This window comes from Cynocephalus volans, chromosome 5 (assembly GCF_027409185.1).
Source record: "Cynocephalus volans isolate mCynVol1 chromosome 5, mCynVol1.pri, whole genome shotgun sequence".
NCBI classification, from domain to species: domain Eukaryota; kingdom Metazoa; phylum Chordata; class Mammalia; order Dermoptera; family Cynocephalidae; genus Cynocephalus; species Cynocephalus volans.
In genome coordinates this window covers 32,666,734-32,681,893 of record NC_084464.1, presented here as the reverse complement: position 1 = coordinate 32,681,893, position 15,160 = coordinate 32,666,734, and the positions used below count along the sequence as shown (strand labels likewise).

Genomic DNA, 15,160 nt, shown 5'->3' with positions numbered 1-15,160 from the left:
GTAGCAGAGTCATGCTAGACTTTCAGAGGTGGCAGGTGCTGAAGGGCCACACCTCAGCTACCCTTACTATATAGAGTAGCAAATCTGAAAGTCAGGGAGTTGGAGAAGCTGATCCTTATACTCTAAAGCAAGGCATGAAGCAAGAAATGAGTACTGCCTGCCTTCCTTTCTCAACCTCTACAATATGATCGACCACAAACGGCAAACTTAAAGTTGTTAAAGTTGCCCATGTAGCCAGAAGTTGTTTTGGCTGAAGGTGGACAGAAAGGGAGAGGAAATGCTCACCAATGGCCAGAGAAACATTTTTGGGAGAGAACCACCAAGACAAACCTGTGCTATAACAGAGGCTTATATTCCTTCATGTGCATTTTGAAGAGTCTTTTTTCAAAAGGAATTATCAACCCATCCCAAACACTCTTTTTAACATGGTAACAATAAATTAGTGTTTGGAAATTAAAAGATGGCTGTTAAATGGACAGGATACTTACAAGCAGACCCTGGTTCTGTGCTAGTGCAGAAGTATTTCTGCCAATGTGATTTAAGCTTTTTTCTAAATCCATCATCATTAAAAAAAAAAAAAATCTGGTAACATCTATTCTTTTTTTTTTAAAGTTTATTTAATTACATGTTTTTAAAATAAAAGTTTAACTAACCAAGATTTCTGATTCTATGATTTTGGTTATAATTTATATAATGGTTATTCCTACTCATTCAAACTGTGGGTAATCTAAAGCTTTTCACACAAAGAACAATGGTGTCTACTTAATACCTTTATTGGTTTTTATAATGAGTTGGGACGGGGCAGGAATTGCAGCAACATTTATCAAATGGCCACTTGGTGCCCAGCTCCAGGCTGAATGCTCTCCCATAGTCTCTCATGTCATTTACTCACAGTATCTTTAAATACCCAGATTACCAGACATGTACAGAGAGCCACCATTTCATTTCCAGATAAAACTTGTATGTCTGACTGGCAATTGATTACAGATGTAAAGATTTTTAATGGTGTGAGATAAGAGGACAATTAAAAGAGAAGGAAATAAAAGAAGAATAATTGTCAAACATGTCAAGAGTCTTTGGAGAAAAAAAGGGGAAAGCAGTGTCCTTGCTTATCATGTGATGAAAAGCCCAAGGAAGGCTAAGAATTTCCATTACCGAGTCCTGGGCTATGGTGACTCCAGATGCCCCCTGAAGCCCTTCTCCTTAAATTAAAGGAGGGATGGCCAGGCCCAGGGAAGAGATCCAGGGTACTGGCAGTTTGGACTGTCTTGGTAAACCTGAGACTATCCTTGGTAAACTGATGTTATTAGAAACACATATGAACACCACCTTATTTGATAGTACCATGTAACAATGTAGCCCAGTTTAGGCCTTGGCTTTTCCCCAGTTCTGTTTTCTCAAACAGTAGCTCTCAAACTTGGTGCACTGGAATAACCTACGGGGCTTTTAAAACCATACACCACTGGCCCCATCCCCATTGTCTGACTCAGAAGGTCTGGGGTATGACCTGAAAACTTATATTTCTAACAAGCTCCCCAAGTAAGGCTGCTGGTCCAGGACCACACATTTAAGAACCACTGTTCTCAAAACAAACAAACAAAAAATACCAGACCAGACTGGAATTCACCAAACACAAGAACAACGAATTTGTTACCTGGCAAAATCTTCATCGATTATGACACAGACCACACAAAGGCAGGGAATTCTGTCTGTTCTGACACTCCTGTGTCCCTGGCGCTTAGAGCAGTGGCTGGCATACACTAGGTGCTCAGTACATATCTGCTTGATAAGTCCAGTCAATCAGTGTGCCCCACGGCTGGAACCGTGGCCAGAGTGGGGATGGGTGCTGGGGAAAGCGGCAACAAAGGGAACAGCTGCTAGCTGCTGAACTGCCCTGAAAGGGAAGCTCAACTTAATAACAATGACGACAACAACAATAAAAATACAGATGATGAGAAACAAATATGTCAGCGTGTTTAGCACACGGTCAGGGCTGGAGCCAGCACTTTGCATGTATTATTGCATCCAATCCTCACAACAACCCTGTGAGGTAGGAACCATGGTTTTCCTCATTTAACAGGTGAGGAAACAGGGTTTAGAGGGGAAGTGATGTGCCCAAATCAACTAACTATGAAGTGGTGGAGCTGGCATTAAAATCCATGCTAAGTTGATCCTGAGCAGAAGGTCTCTCTTAATTACCCAGTTGAGTCAATGATAAATGCAAAACTTCCTTCCCTGAACTGCAGACTTTGATCTTTTCTTCTCCAAGTTACAGACAGGCGTCTAGCAGCTGATTAATATTATGCCTGATCATAAAACTACACAGAGCATGTTTTCTCTGCTCCAACTACCAAGAGTGGGTGCAGTGAATCACAGCTCTGGGGTTCCATAAGATGGTTAGGCATTCCCAAGTTAAAATCCAGTTATGAGAAATCATTTGCTTTTAAACATTATATCACATTTTAAAATTTAAATATATACCATACATAGAAGATGCATATATGATTCCCTATTTCTGCCCTTTCAAAGTCTAATTCAGTGATTCTCAGTTGGGAGTGGTTTTGCACCCAGGGAACATTTAGCAGTGTCTAGAGACAATTTTGAATGTCTTAACTGTGGGGTGCTACTGGCATCTAAGTGGTGGAGGCCAGGGATGGTGCTAAACATTCTATAAAGCAAAGGCCAGCCCTCCACCACAAAGTATCTGGCCAAAATGTCAATAGTGCTGAAACCCTGCTCTAGTTTAAAACTTCCAAAAGCCTCCTTTGTCCTCCCCACCAAGTTTGGATGCCTAGGAAACTTTACTGACATTTTCTTACAGTCTTCCCTGCCTTCTAAGTTATCTTAGTTAATTGAGGGACATGTTTCATCTCCCCTGTCTCCTCATGAACTCCTTGTGGGCCAGAAGAACATATTAGTCACCTCTGAAATCCCCAGAGTACCAGAAACTACATTCTGCACAAAGTGGGTGTTCAGTAAGTAGTCTATCAAATTGTTTTCCCTGAAGGGAGTAAAAATGCTGAGAGTTCAGATTTGACCAACACTCAAGAGCTCCTACCATGGGGGACATACAATAAGGAACACAAAATATATTGCCTGTAAATACTATCTCACTTAGTCCTTCCAACCAGCGAAGGAGACAGGATCACTACTTTTGGTAACTACAGCTCATAGATGTCATTTGTAAAAGGTCACCAGCTGGTAAGTGGCAGTGGGTTTCCAGAGTCAGACCTTCAAGTGCAACACTCCTTCCATACCCCACCACCATGCTGTGGGTCTCCAGGGCTGACAACCTCACCTCCTAGGTGCTAGTTGCAGAATTAAGGCATCTGCAAGGCTAACAAGGAAAACAGCAACATGAAAGGTTGGAAACCTTACCACATTATTAGTGCAATGGTCACAAACTTTGCAACCCAATACTGGCAACAAAAATCAGTGAAATCAAAGAGTGCTGCAAATAGGCTTAAAACAAATTACATATTTAAATATCAGTTATAAAGATACTTAAAATTTACATGGCTCTTTCCTCCAGAGGAGTAATGAAAGACTCTCATTTTTAAATTTTAATAGGCTAGAGCTTAGGAAAGCAAATTCAAGATTTTTTTTTTAATTCAGCAAAATCAGAGAGTATAGGAAATGATGGTAAAAAGAGCCATCTTGGTTCAGGACATAATTATGTGACCTTTCTTCATGCACAGCACTCTCCAGCTGGCTCTTTGCTTTGAGAGGTTGCAAACTGTGGGCTTCCTCAAAGCAGCTAGGAGCCAGGCACAGACCTGGTAAAACACATAATAAATAACATCTGATGGCTCATCTCTGGGAGCCCTGACAGTATTGATCCCCAAAAATCACCCTGATGAATTTGTCTCGTTTTCTTATTACAGAGGGAGAAATGAAAATGATGAAAGGTTTTTGTGGCACCACATTAATTTTTTTTTTTTTTAAAGCTAGGGAGACCAGTTCTTGGCCCGCTATTCTTCTTCAAGACTTCTATTATAACCTCAAAGCCAAACTGACTTTTCCAGTGCTCACTCTTAGAAAGCTGGATGGCCCAAGGCGTCACTGACAACCAACTCATACCAAACTAACCATTCCCTTCACACAGCGCACACCATCAGAGTAAAAGCTCAGACTCCTCCACTCCTCCAGCCTTTAAACATCCTGGGAGTCCAAGGTCCCTTACCCTGTCCCTCACTTCCATCCTGCCTTTCACACCATCACTGGTGTTGTCCTGCTTCCAAATTAATCAACTCTAATGTACCCATACTCTAAATGGTATGCCCTGGTTCTCTTCCCATTCAAATTTCTGGCTTCCTGTCCATTTGGTTACATGTTCCAGGCAGGCCCAGCCCTGACAGAATGGAAAGCCTTTCTACTACAAGGTAGAGCAAACTACTTAAGGGGGGGTCCCCAGTTGGTGTGGGTATGCAGCACCCGTGCCCACTTGGACCTCGTGAGCTTGGATTCTCAACCACTAGGGAACTCTCTTTGAGTTTTGGGTAACCCAAAGATGGTTTGCCTTTGGCAATGGCCTGGAAATCCAGAAGTTTCAAAGGTGGGCATGAGGTAGGCCCGTTCTCTCCAACTGAGGAAGAGCTGAGATGAGCATAACATGCATGGATTCTGCAGGAAGCGCCTACCTTCACCTGAACAGTCCAGCTTCAAGTACCTACAGCAGTGCTTCCCAAATGTTTCAAAAGATCAGATGATCTTGGTGTTTCTCTGACTGACAAGGATAGAGATAGAGCCTGGAAATCTACATTTGGAACAAGTGCTACAGGCAATTCTTATTATCAGGCAAACTTGGAAAACACTGGATTATTACTTTTTGACAAGTCTCTTGGGTTCCTACTATGTACTTAATACAATGCCAGAGCCTGTAGAGGATAAAAACCAGGAATAAGCTGAGACTTTGGAGCCAGGCTCCCTGGGTTTAATTTTGGTTGCCCCACTTATTAGAGGGGCCCTGAGCCAGCCCCTTAACCCCTGGCTGTCTGTTTCCTCCTGTGTAGAGCAAGGATGATAAAATATCCACTTCATAGGTTGTTATGAGGATAATGTGCTAATTCGAGTAAAGCACTTAATTTAGGACCCTTGATACACACGGCCACTCAATAAACATTAGCTATTATTATCCCACAGACCAGAGACTGTTGAGTGGCAGCCCTTAAGCCAAATCTGGCCTAGAGACCTGTTTTGTTTGGCCTGCACATTTTCCTTTTTAATTGAGCCAACAGTTTAAAACGGGTAGATTTCTGGCATTTTGAGAAGGTTGAAGATCTGGCAACACACAAGGCCTGCATTCCCTTCTGGCAGCCACTGCCTGGGACAAGGTCCCCTAACCCTCTTTTGATAACCCATTTTTTCTTTGATCAAGTACCCCTCTCCTCCCCGTTTACTCCCTGCCTGGCCATTACAGGAAGGCAACCCCTATTCTAGACCAATTTTATCAACATATCCAACACTTGGTCTTATTATTCCCTCATAATGACTCCTGCCCAATGGGTCCGTCCTTATGCTAACCTACTTTCTGCCTCCGTACCCTTGGCTCACATTTCTCCAGCCAGGAATGCACACCCCCACCCCCCACACTCTGTCTTCCCTCTCTACGTAGCCCAGTGGTTCCAATAGAGAGTGCACATTAAAATCATCTGGGATATTTTTTAAAAATCCATGTCTGGATCTGACTCCCAGAAATTCTAATTAATCTATCAGCATTTTTAAAAAGTGCCCCAGAAGATTGAAATACGTGCCCTGATGTACTCTAAGATTGACAATCATGGAGCTGTGGTCTCCCTATTCTCATGGCCCAGCTGGAGTCTGGTGACTCTCACCTGCTCCTCTGGTACTTCCTGTCGACACAGTACAACTGAGGACTAGATGAGTCTTGTTTTTTTCCTGACTCCGGTTTAGTCTTGCTTGCAGATCAACTTGCATTTAAAGCTTGTCTCCCTAAACTGTAAACTCAAGAGTGGGCGGATGACACCTCATACTTCTTTCACATCCCCAACAGCACTAATAGGGTGCCGAGCACATTGTAGGTGTCTAATGAAAACACCTCTTCTCAAATACTTGAGAATCTACAACGTAGAAGGCACTGCAGGGACCACATGATGAACAAGCCAGACTGATTTCTCGGCGCTTGTAGATTGGGAGGAGGAGTAAGTCAAAAACATGCATGATTGGGATACAAGGCAGACTGTAATGTGCTATAGGAAAGAAGCAGTAACTTGAGGGAAGGGAGAGGTCCAAGCCCCTGGGGATTCAGGGGCGGCTCTGTGCATGAGGTTTCCCTTGGTGTGGGTCTTAAAGAGCCAGTGGGCAGGAGGGCAGTGAGAGGGGTGAGGTAGAGTGGAAAAAGAAAGTCCCCACGAGCACGTGTGCTGAAGGAAACCTGCGGCCTCCTGAAATGCTGTGCCACGGCCGCATCTGAGTTGGGCACAATGGGAAGCAAAACGGGAAAGGCAAGATTTCACTGCACTTTGAAGGCCAAGGAAAAGGCTGTAATTAATTTCATAGGTCTCAGAAGCAGCCTCTGAAGGCTGCAAGTCCCCATCCTTCTAAGAGCCAGGCAGAAGGAGATGTGAGGGGTAAGAGGAAGGAAAGATGTCACGTTAAAAAAAAAAAAAAAAAAAGAGGGGTGAGAGGGAGATGAGACAGAAAAGGGAGGCCCGGAGCAGGGAGCAAGACAGGCCCTCACCCCCACATACACACACTGTGGGGCCTCCCAGGCTTCCAGGGTCCAGGAGCCAGATACCCCGATTTCTGCCACTCAGTCTTAAGACACACTTTACTGTACAGAAGTGAAATTATGTTAATAGTGCAATTCATATTAATAGTGCCGCTTTATTAACACATTTAATCACAGAAATAAAGGTTTTACTCATGACGCTATTACTTCTGATAATAGTGATAGAAGCTTATTCTTCAGTTCTTTCTCCCATGTCAATGGACAACTTATAAAGAGATACAAAGACCCTGGACCCTCAAGACTGCATTAGACGAAAGCCATCCCATGGTTCACTCCTCCTCCCCATCACCGACATTTTTAGAGAGCTGAAGTGTTTACTAAGGCCTAGTTGAGAAAATAAATCACAAAAGGACCATGAGACAACTGTGGAAGGGAAGAGCAGTTCCACCATGTATCTATTTAACACTCACATAATCCTTCCTATGTGCTAGGCACTGGTCTAAGCACCTTACAAATATGAACTCCTTTCATCTTCCTACCCCGTGAGAACGGTACCCACGAGGCAGGCACTATTATTTCCCCCATTTTACAGATGAGGACGTGAAGACACAGAGGGTGAGTCTTTTGCCCAAAGTCACAGAGCTAGTAAGTAGAGCCAGAATAAGAACCAAGGCACTCTGGCTCCAGGCTCCATCGCTTGACCTTGTACTCAGCTGTCCCTCACTTTGCCTTTCAGGGGGGAGGGGGGTTGGCTGGGGAGGGGTACGGGGATGGGTAGTTATATACACACGAGCTTTCTTCTCTCGAAGGGGCTGCCAGAAGCAAAAAGGCTCAGCAGGGATAGCGTGGGCTTCAGGCATGCTGCTCTGGTTATATATTCGTGCAGCCCTGAAGCATCAGAAACGGGGATCCAGGAATATGAGTATTCAGAATCAGTGCGGAGAAGGAGTGAAATCTATAGACTTCAAGTCACTGTCCATGACTCTCAGAGTCCAGAGCCACCACACTTCAGGATCATGAAAATTAGAATGGAGAGAAGCCCTTCTCCCCAATCAAGAGCATGCTGGAGGAACCTTAAGTTTCTCCAGGGTGGCCAGGCAAGAGCTGGCTGGGAGGGCCAAGGGCATCCAACGCCTCCACCTCCTAAGACAGACTCCACCCGCCAAGAAATCTTCCTGAGGAAATCAGCTTCACTCGTAACTACACTCTTATCAACTGGTACTTAACGCTCACAGGCGGTTAGACACATCTATCCAGGGTGCCTTTCTGGTTTGTGGATCATAGATAAACCATATATCCGTGCCCCTAAAGAGTCAGTGAGCTCTACCCGTGTTGGATTATGTTTCACTTTCAGGCTTCAGGGCTTGAAGCAATTCTATTTTTAAGCTTTCTTTCTTAGTTCCACAAGTAAAAGAAGGCATCTTAAGAAAATTAGTTCTGGCTTGTAGGGGAGGATGACTTCCTGTGAAAGAGTTAACTGGTCAGCCACTTTGTTAAACCAGAAATCTACTGGAGCCACCACAAAGGAACAGCATCTTGTTCACTGTCACTGGGTAAGGGCCTGGGAACCTCTCAAAACCATGGCGGTCACTCACGATGTGGATGGCCCAGGACAGTCTCCAACACCAGAGCTGTACTGTGACTCTCTCCCCAAGAAAGTCTCAAAACCCCTTTTAAGTTCTATTCTCTGTGAAGCATGTTTCACTTTTGGGGCGCCAGAAATGAAATATCCACAGAAAATAATCAAATTTGCAAACATCGAATAAAGGTTTAGAAATATTCTATCACATTTTTATGAGTCAGTTATTCCTTTGATTTTTTAAATAATTCCCTTTTACTTAACACCTAAAGTAGCCTTGTATATTTGGGAATAAGGTGTTTTTCCTCTACAGCCAACTGTTCAAAGGACACATCTTAATATGTACATTTTTAAAAAATATGTAACCACTCCTGAAGGAAATCTAAAATGTATTTTACACATCCCAATATTCCCATATAGGGCACATGAAACATGGTTAACCTTCTCTGGGCAAGTGAGGCTTCTTGTAAGAATTCAAGAAGTCTCCAGTGTCAGTTCCAGCTCTGCTACTAGCTAGCTGATGACCTTGGGCACGTAATTTAACTGCACTGGGCCTTACTTTTCACACCTGCAAAATGAAGGGGGTTGAGTATATGAGGACTCTGGTGCTTTACAGCTCCCAAATGTTATGATTCCAAGACCACTGTGAATATCAATTACTGCCTATGCTAACCTCAAGTATTGTTTTTCCAGGCTGTCAAGTTATAAGAATGTTACATGGACACTACAAATGGCCCCAGACAGTTGGGCTACAGTAATAGAAAGCGGACCAATGTCAATTATTCTTTTATCCTTTTTATTCTCTCCCTATTCCATCAGCTGTCAATTTTCACTGCTATCAACCTCAAGCTGACATAAACCCCTGCCTTAGTTTACAAAGCAAAGGGGGGACTTGCATTGGGACCAGCATTGCCCGGGTCCCACAGCAAAGCAAAGTTGGGGCTTTGTGATACAATCTGGCAGTCAGTGGGCTTTATCACTTCATGAAAATTGTAGTGGCCTCAAGACAGACTCCCAGTTAAAGTTGGGGGGAGATTGGGAATGCATTCTTATGACTTCTACATTCTTTGAGTCCTAAAAATACACTGCTTTTAGGGGTCGGTGTTTGAAGCAAAAGGGTGAAGAGAAAATAAACCAATTCCCTTTTTATGAAGTAAAAGCTACATGTGTTATCCCTCTATATGATTCCCTACCCCCACCTTGCAAGTTTCCTGTCCTCCATATCAGTTGTTGCTTTTTTGTACCGTCTGTTGTGTAACTTTCTTTGTGTAAGATACATTTCCAGTCACTGTTTGAAGCCAAAGAGAGGATCAGGGGAGGAGGAAGAAGATATCATTAGTGGTTTCCTATATTTACCGCTTTCTCAGTTATCTTCCCTTCTTAGTCCCATGAAAAATGATTCGCTGAAAAAAATGCTTCTTAGCAATTATAAATACAGCCCCTGAAACATTATTTTTAAGTGCTTACAAGCATGAAAATATGCATTAAACCGCACACTTAGAACCTCAAAGAATTCCAGGAAGTTCCCCTCTTTAAAAAACAAAATGAAACAGAGAATCTGATAAGAACTGAAATCTACCTTCTTTACCTTGCACTGTCTGAGGTGGTTTCTTGATTTGATGAGCGCAGGCAATTGATTTTCTCTTAATCTAGTTAAAAATGTTAGTAGAAAGTGGATGGTAAAAAAGGAATAGGGGTTGGTTAGTTTAGGAAAGTGGATGTAAACTGGTCATACAAAAGGAACATATTTTAAGCTCTTTGCCAAGCGGGTCCAAGTCTCTTGGAAAGGTGCTAAAGTGTGGATGGTATGTATATTTTGGGGGATGGCAATAAAGACTAGTGTTCCAAGAAAACTACTGCTCTGTATCTCTGAGAAACCACAATAAAAGCCCCCCTGGCCCCATGCACCAATCTTTTAAAATGTCCAGGTGTTGTTATTTATTCATGTCTAAGCTTAGAGTATTATTTTCTGTTTTCAAACTAGCTGTACACAGCATAACATTAATCTCAGAATCTACTCTTCCAAGTATTACACAAAGTGTTGATTTATAGAAAAACAAAAAATCCTTTCCTGTTCGCAAGCTTGGGTTCTTGAGCTCACTGTGCTGCATTTAAGGATGCTTTGTTTCAGAGGGATGATTAGTGCAGCGCCCTTGGTACTGATTATAGTGGAGTTATTCGTACAGCCCAAGTCTGGGCACTGCATTATATTAAAACTTCCATTTTGGGGTATGTAGTGACTAAAAATTCTCTCCCAGCTTAAACCTGGCATCAACCATATATCTCAGCAGAAGTAAGATTATTGAGTACAGAACCACAGGAACCCAGTACTTTTCTTTTGTACAGAAAAAGAGACCCTGCTGAAATAGCACCTAGGGTTCCTCCATTCTTAGAGGAAAATTTCAAGCATTGAGGTTTCTTTCTCAAAGTATAATCAGCAGGTTGCTATGACTGGATTACATTAAATCAGATGTGACAGGCTACTGTCTTTTGCATTAATAGATCCCAAATTTCCTAAAAGAAAAATGAAATAATTTCGGCTTCTTTTTAGAAGAATGAAGAAGCAGAAAATGATGAAGCCCTGTCTGCTCCAGTGAATAAATAGCACTTCTGACTATGGTTTCTCTGGAGTTCTTCCATTTCCAACATTCATCATCTAAAATTCAATTTATCTAGTGCATGTCTCTGACATAGAGAATGTTGAAAGTTCAGTTTTACCAAAAGCTACTAAGCATAAACTGCACCCAAAACTTGGCAGATCTATAGAATCATAGGAAGAGTGGAACTAAGGCAAAAAAAAAAAAGTGAGGATGAGTTGACCTAAATTTGTCACAGCTCAAGGCACATGCTCAGGCAGTTTAACACCACCATCTCTATGTAGGCATGTCCTACTGAAATGTCCCTATTTTTCCCATTGCTAGGATGGCCATGTTTTATATAAAAACCCAAATTAATTAGGTATAAATAATTAATACATATCATTTTAGGAAACTTAACCATTCTGCTCATATATATAAACAAAGGGACAGTCTACACATGGTCTCACGATGTTTCTCTAAGTTATAAAAAATAACATTTCTGAATACTAATTTTACTGGGCACTACTATATGCCAAGCAACGTGCTAAATATTTTGCATGCATTATCATATTTAACTCTTAAAAAGAACTTTAAAGTTACTATTGTTATTGTAACTACGTTACAGAAAAGGAAACTGAGTTTTGAGAGACTAAGTAATTTGCTTAAGCTCATACAACTTGTAAATGATAGAGGCTATACAGCTAGCAAGGTAGTACTCACATATTCCCCCCCCCCCATTAAAAAAACAGTGAAGAATTTGCTCCTGGTTAAGTTCTTAAATGTTCCTGAGACAGAACTTGGAGTCAGAACCAGATGGGTATGCAACTGGCCACCTGAAGAACTTTCAATGCTTCTTGGACACATTGTTCAAGCCAGTCACTTAGCTATCTCCATCCTGTGGTTCCTGCTCAGGGAAAGAATATCAACTAAATTCCAGGACTTAAATGGAAGTCTCATAGACCAAACTTTATATGTAGTGCTTAGGGTTTTGTATGCATTGACTAAATAAATTTCCTACATCCCCCAGGAGAAATAGCTCTTAAAAATGTAGATTAACCAATGATTCAGCATACATTACAATCTTATATAAAATACTTCTGAAGATGTATACAAGTAACAGTTATAGTCCTGTAATGAAAAATATTTTGTGAGTGCACAATTCAAAAGGATATATCTACCTGGAATAATCTCATGGCAAGGAGGACAAAGTTTTGAAATAACTTGGAAAGTTGTGAGGGCAATGTTTTATACTTTATATATTTAAATACAATAAATTACATATAATAAATTTGACTAGACATTCTTGGAGACTTGGCCCAACAAGGGCCCCAGTATTGAAAAAAGCAATTTGGTTATCAAAACTATCCCCCATAAATGTGAATCCAAACCAAGAAGTATGTCAATTGCTCGTTGTTTCAGGTTAGGTTTATGATATAGTAACAGAACTGTGTAGGGGGTTAATATGCTGAAAATACGTCCAAGCATGTTCAGGTCAAGTCAGTAAGAGTATTCAATGCTAATAAAAGCATGGAACATTCTTGTCACTGAGAATCCAGCACAGCGGATACTGTATGTGGAAGCAGGTACCATACTCCGTTTCCCCCCTGCTGGCAGACCCTAGTCACTAAAAAAAAAAAAACCACGATGAGCTTCTTTGACTGAGACTATCACATCCTCAGCAAGTATCTCTGGGGCTGCAAAGCAGTTAAAATCCACCCCGGGGAAAAATTAGAAACAGTAAGGAAATAAAAAATTTTAATTATTCCCAAACCCATCCCATTTCCCAAACTGCCACCTCTGTAGAGACTTTCTTAAAGACCCCCGCAAAATCCTCATTCTCCAAAAAATAAACCCATTTGGAGCTGAGACAAGGTAAGGTCCACCACTGGTAATTATCGAGCAACCATTTATCTGAGTTCTAGCCTCGTCTGGGCCAAGCCTCACCACGAGGGTGAAGAGCAAGAGGCATGGAGGAAGGGAATGAAGGAGAGAAAGGGAAGAAGGGAGAGACCTCCCGGCCACACTTCTTTCTAGTACCAACAAAAAGAGAAGGCGCATACTGACCTAAATCATCTCTCAAAGGCGCTTTATAAATTACAGGGACAAAGGGAGGGGGTGGCGGGTGGCCTGGGAATCCTACAGACACCCTACCCTCTGACCCGCCCCCTCCCCCTCCAGCACAAGGGAAGGAAGACAGAAAACAGAGCTCAACTCGGCCATTGGCGAGAAGCCCCCTCCGGTTTTCAATCGCCCATCCATACGCCCCGAGGAAAAACACACGTAAACACCATACCCACCCCCCGGGGCGGACCCTCCCGGCCCGAGGTCCCTAGAACCGGAGGCCGGGGCATTTACTTAGTTAGATTTTTCTTGCTTACTCATTTCCCTCGAGCACCCAACCCCCCGTTCTCACTCCAAAACCCCGCTCAGCCGCCTACCCTCTGGGCTCCAGCCCCCGGTAGAACCCGGTGCCCCCGCGGCGCCGGCGGCCCCCGAGCCGTCCCGGTCACTAACCTGCTGCTGTAAGGGCATTTCCGAAACCAGCCTGGCTCCGGGGGGAGGTGGGGGGCCGGCTGGAGAGGGGGCCCGGAGGGCCGAGCAGACCGGCGGCGCCGGTGGGGGGGGTGGGGAGAGGAGAGGGAGGGTGGTGGTGCCGGGGGCGGGTGCGAGGGCGCCGGGACCGTCCCAGGCCAGGGAGCCGGCGAGCAGGAGGAAGTGGGTGCCCCCCTCTCCCCCTCCAGCGCCCCCTCCCGCCGCCGCCGCCTCCCCAGTCACAGGCGCGTCCTCCGCGCACGTGTGCGAAACGTCACCGGCGGGTCCCGGGGAGAGGGACAGACCCAGGCGGCGGGACGGGAACCCAGCTGCCCCCGCCCTCCGTCACCGGGGGGCGGGGAGGGGGGACAGGGCGGGGAAGGAAGGGGCAAGGGGAGAGGCGGGTCAAGGGCAGGCCCGGGGCCCGGCGAGGAAGGCCTGGGCGCTCGGGCCACGCGGGCGCCGCCACCGCCAGGATGCGCCCAGGCCGGAGCGCGAGCCCGCTGGCCCCTCACCCCCGACAGCCCCTTCCCCAGCCTGCACCCGGCTTCCAGCTCCACCTCCCCCACCACGACTCCCCTCCGCCTCCCCCAGCCCCTTTGTTGCTGGGAGTTACAGATCCCAAAATGTGCGAAGCGCAGCCCGGCGGAGCCCCTGCGCTCCGGGAACGCTGCAGGGACCCCTGGCCGCCAGCGGGACTCCGAGGCCGGCAGAGGGGGCGAGCACCCCGACTGTCCCCCGGGTGCCACCCCCCAGAGTCACCCACTGCCCAGCTCACTGCTCCCTCCCCCACCCCCTTCTCCATCCGGGGCGTGACCCCTTCCTACGCCCGAGAAAGAGGAAGCTTCGAGTGGGAGGGGAGGGGAGAGTGGGGGTAGGGGAAAGTGCAGGGAAAGCGGGGCGGGGGGGCGGCGAAAAGTTTTGGAGTGTTTGATGCGGTTCGTGCCAAGGCAACCCCCGCTGCCCCGCGCGCCTGCCCGAGCCCCCCGACCCTCCCGGCGCCGGTGGGTAGCAGACAAGTCTAACAATAAGCCCTCGTCGGAGGGGCAGCCCCCGAGGCCCGCGATGCTCGGCCCCGCGCTCTCCCACCACCCCGCGCGATGCGAGCCCACCTCCCGCCTGGGCTGGGGACGGTGGGGAGGGAGGGTGTTACCGGAGGGCCACCGCCGCCGCCGCCGCCGCGTCCCAGCGCTGGTGGCTGCTGCAGCAGCCCGGCTCTGCTGGAGGGTCCGTGCGGCGTGGTGTAGAGGAGGCTGCCGGCGGTCTGCTCCGCGCCGGGGGCACTGGGGAGGAGGGGGCCGGCGGCAACGGTGCCGCCTTGGAGGGAGGAGGAACAGGAGGTGGTGGAAGTGTTCGTGGTGAGGATCTGGATGTATGCGCCCGGGGCGGCGGCAGCGGCGAAGCCGGGGCTGGCTAGCAGTGCCCTTTTGTCCATGGAGGCTGCAGCGGCGGCGGCGACGACAGCCGCCCCCTCCCCACCCCCGGCGGTCACCAGGTACTGCTCCAGGGCGGGCTGGATCCCCTTTCTCATCTCGCTCCTGCTCTTTTTAGTGTTACGGTATAGTAATGTATTGTTTTCAATTTCTTTATTATTTGCAGTCGGAGTTTCCAAGTCTCTCCTCCTTCTCTCCTCCCGCCCGGCGCTTCCGAGCCCCCTCTCTCTCTTTTCTTTTTATTTTTCCGCACCGCACAGGCCCCGGGGGCCAAAAATAATCGGGGCTCTGGAGAGAGGAGGGTCCCGGCCGCACGGATATCGGGCCCCGAGGGGGGATGGAGGCG

The 15,160-nt window shown here is 46.1% G+C and overlaps 1 protein-coding gene across 3 annotated transcripts in view; it reads right to left on the bottom strand.

Annotated features, from left to right (window-relative positions):
* Positions 1-14,912, bottom strand: part of E2F3 (E2F transcription factor 3) — a 70,582-nt gene extending 55,670 nt beyond the window's left edge. For 2 of the 3 annotated variants that reach the window (XM_063096672.1, XM_063096673.1), the window contains exon 1: positions 13,364-13,613. In XM_063096672.1, the coding sequence (XP_062952742.1) occupies positions 13,364-13,381 (18 nt within the window). In that variant the 5' untranslated portion in view covers positions 13,382-13,613. Of the gene's footprint in view, positions 1-13,363; positions 13,614-14,534 lie in introns of those variants that run through there. The other variant, XM_063096671.1, reaches the window with a different exon arrangement.
* Between the last annotated feature and the right edge of the window lie 248 nt (positions 14,913-15,160).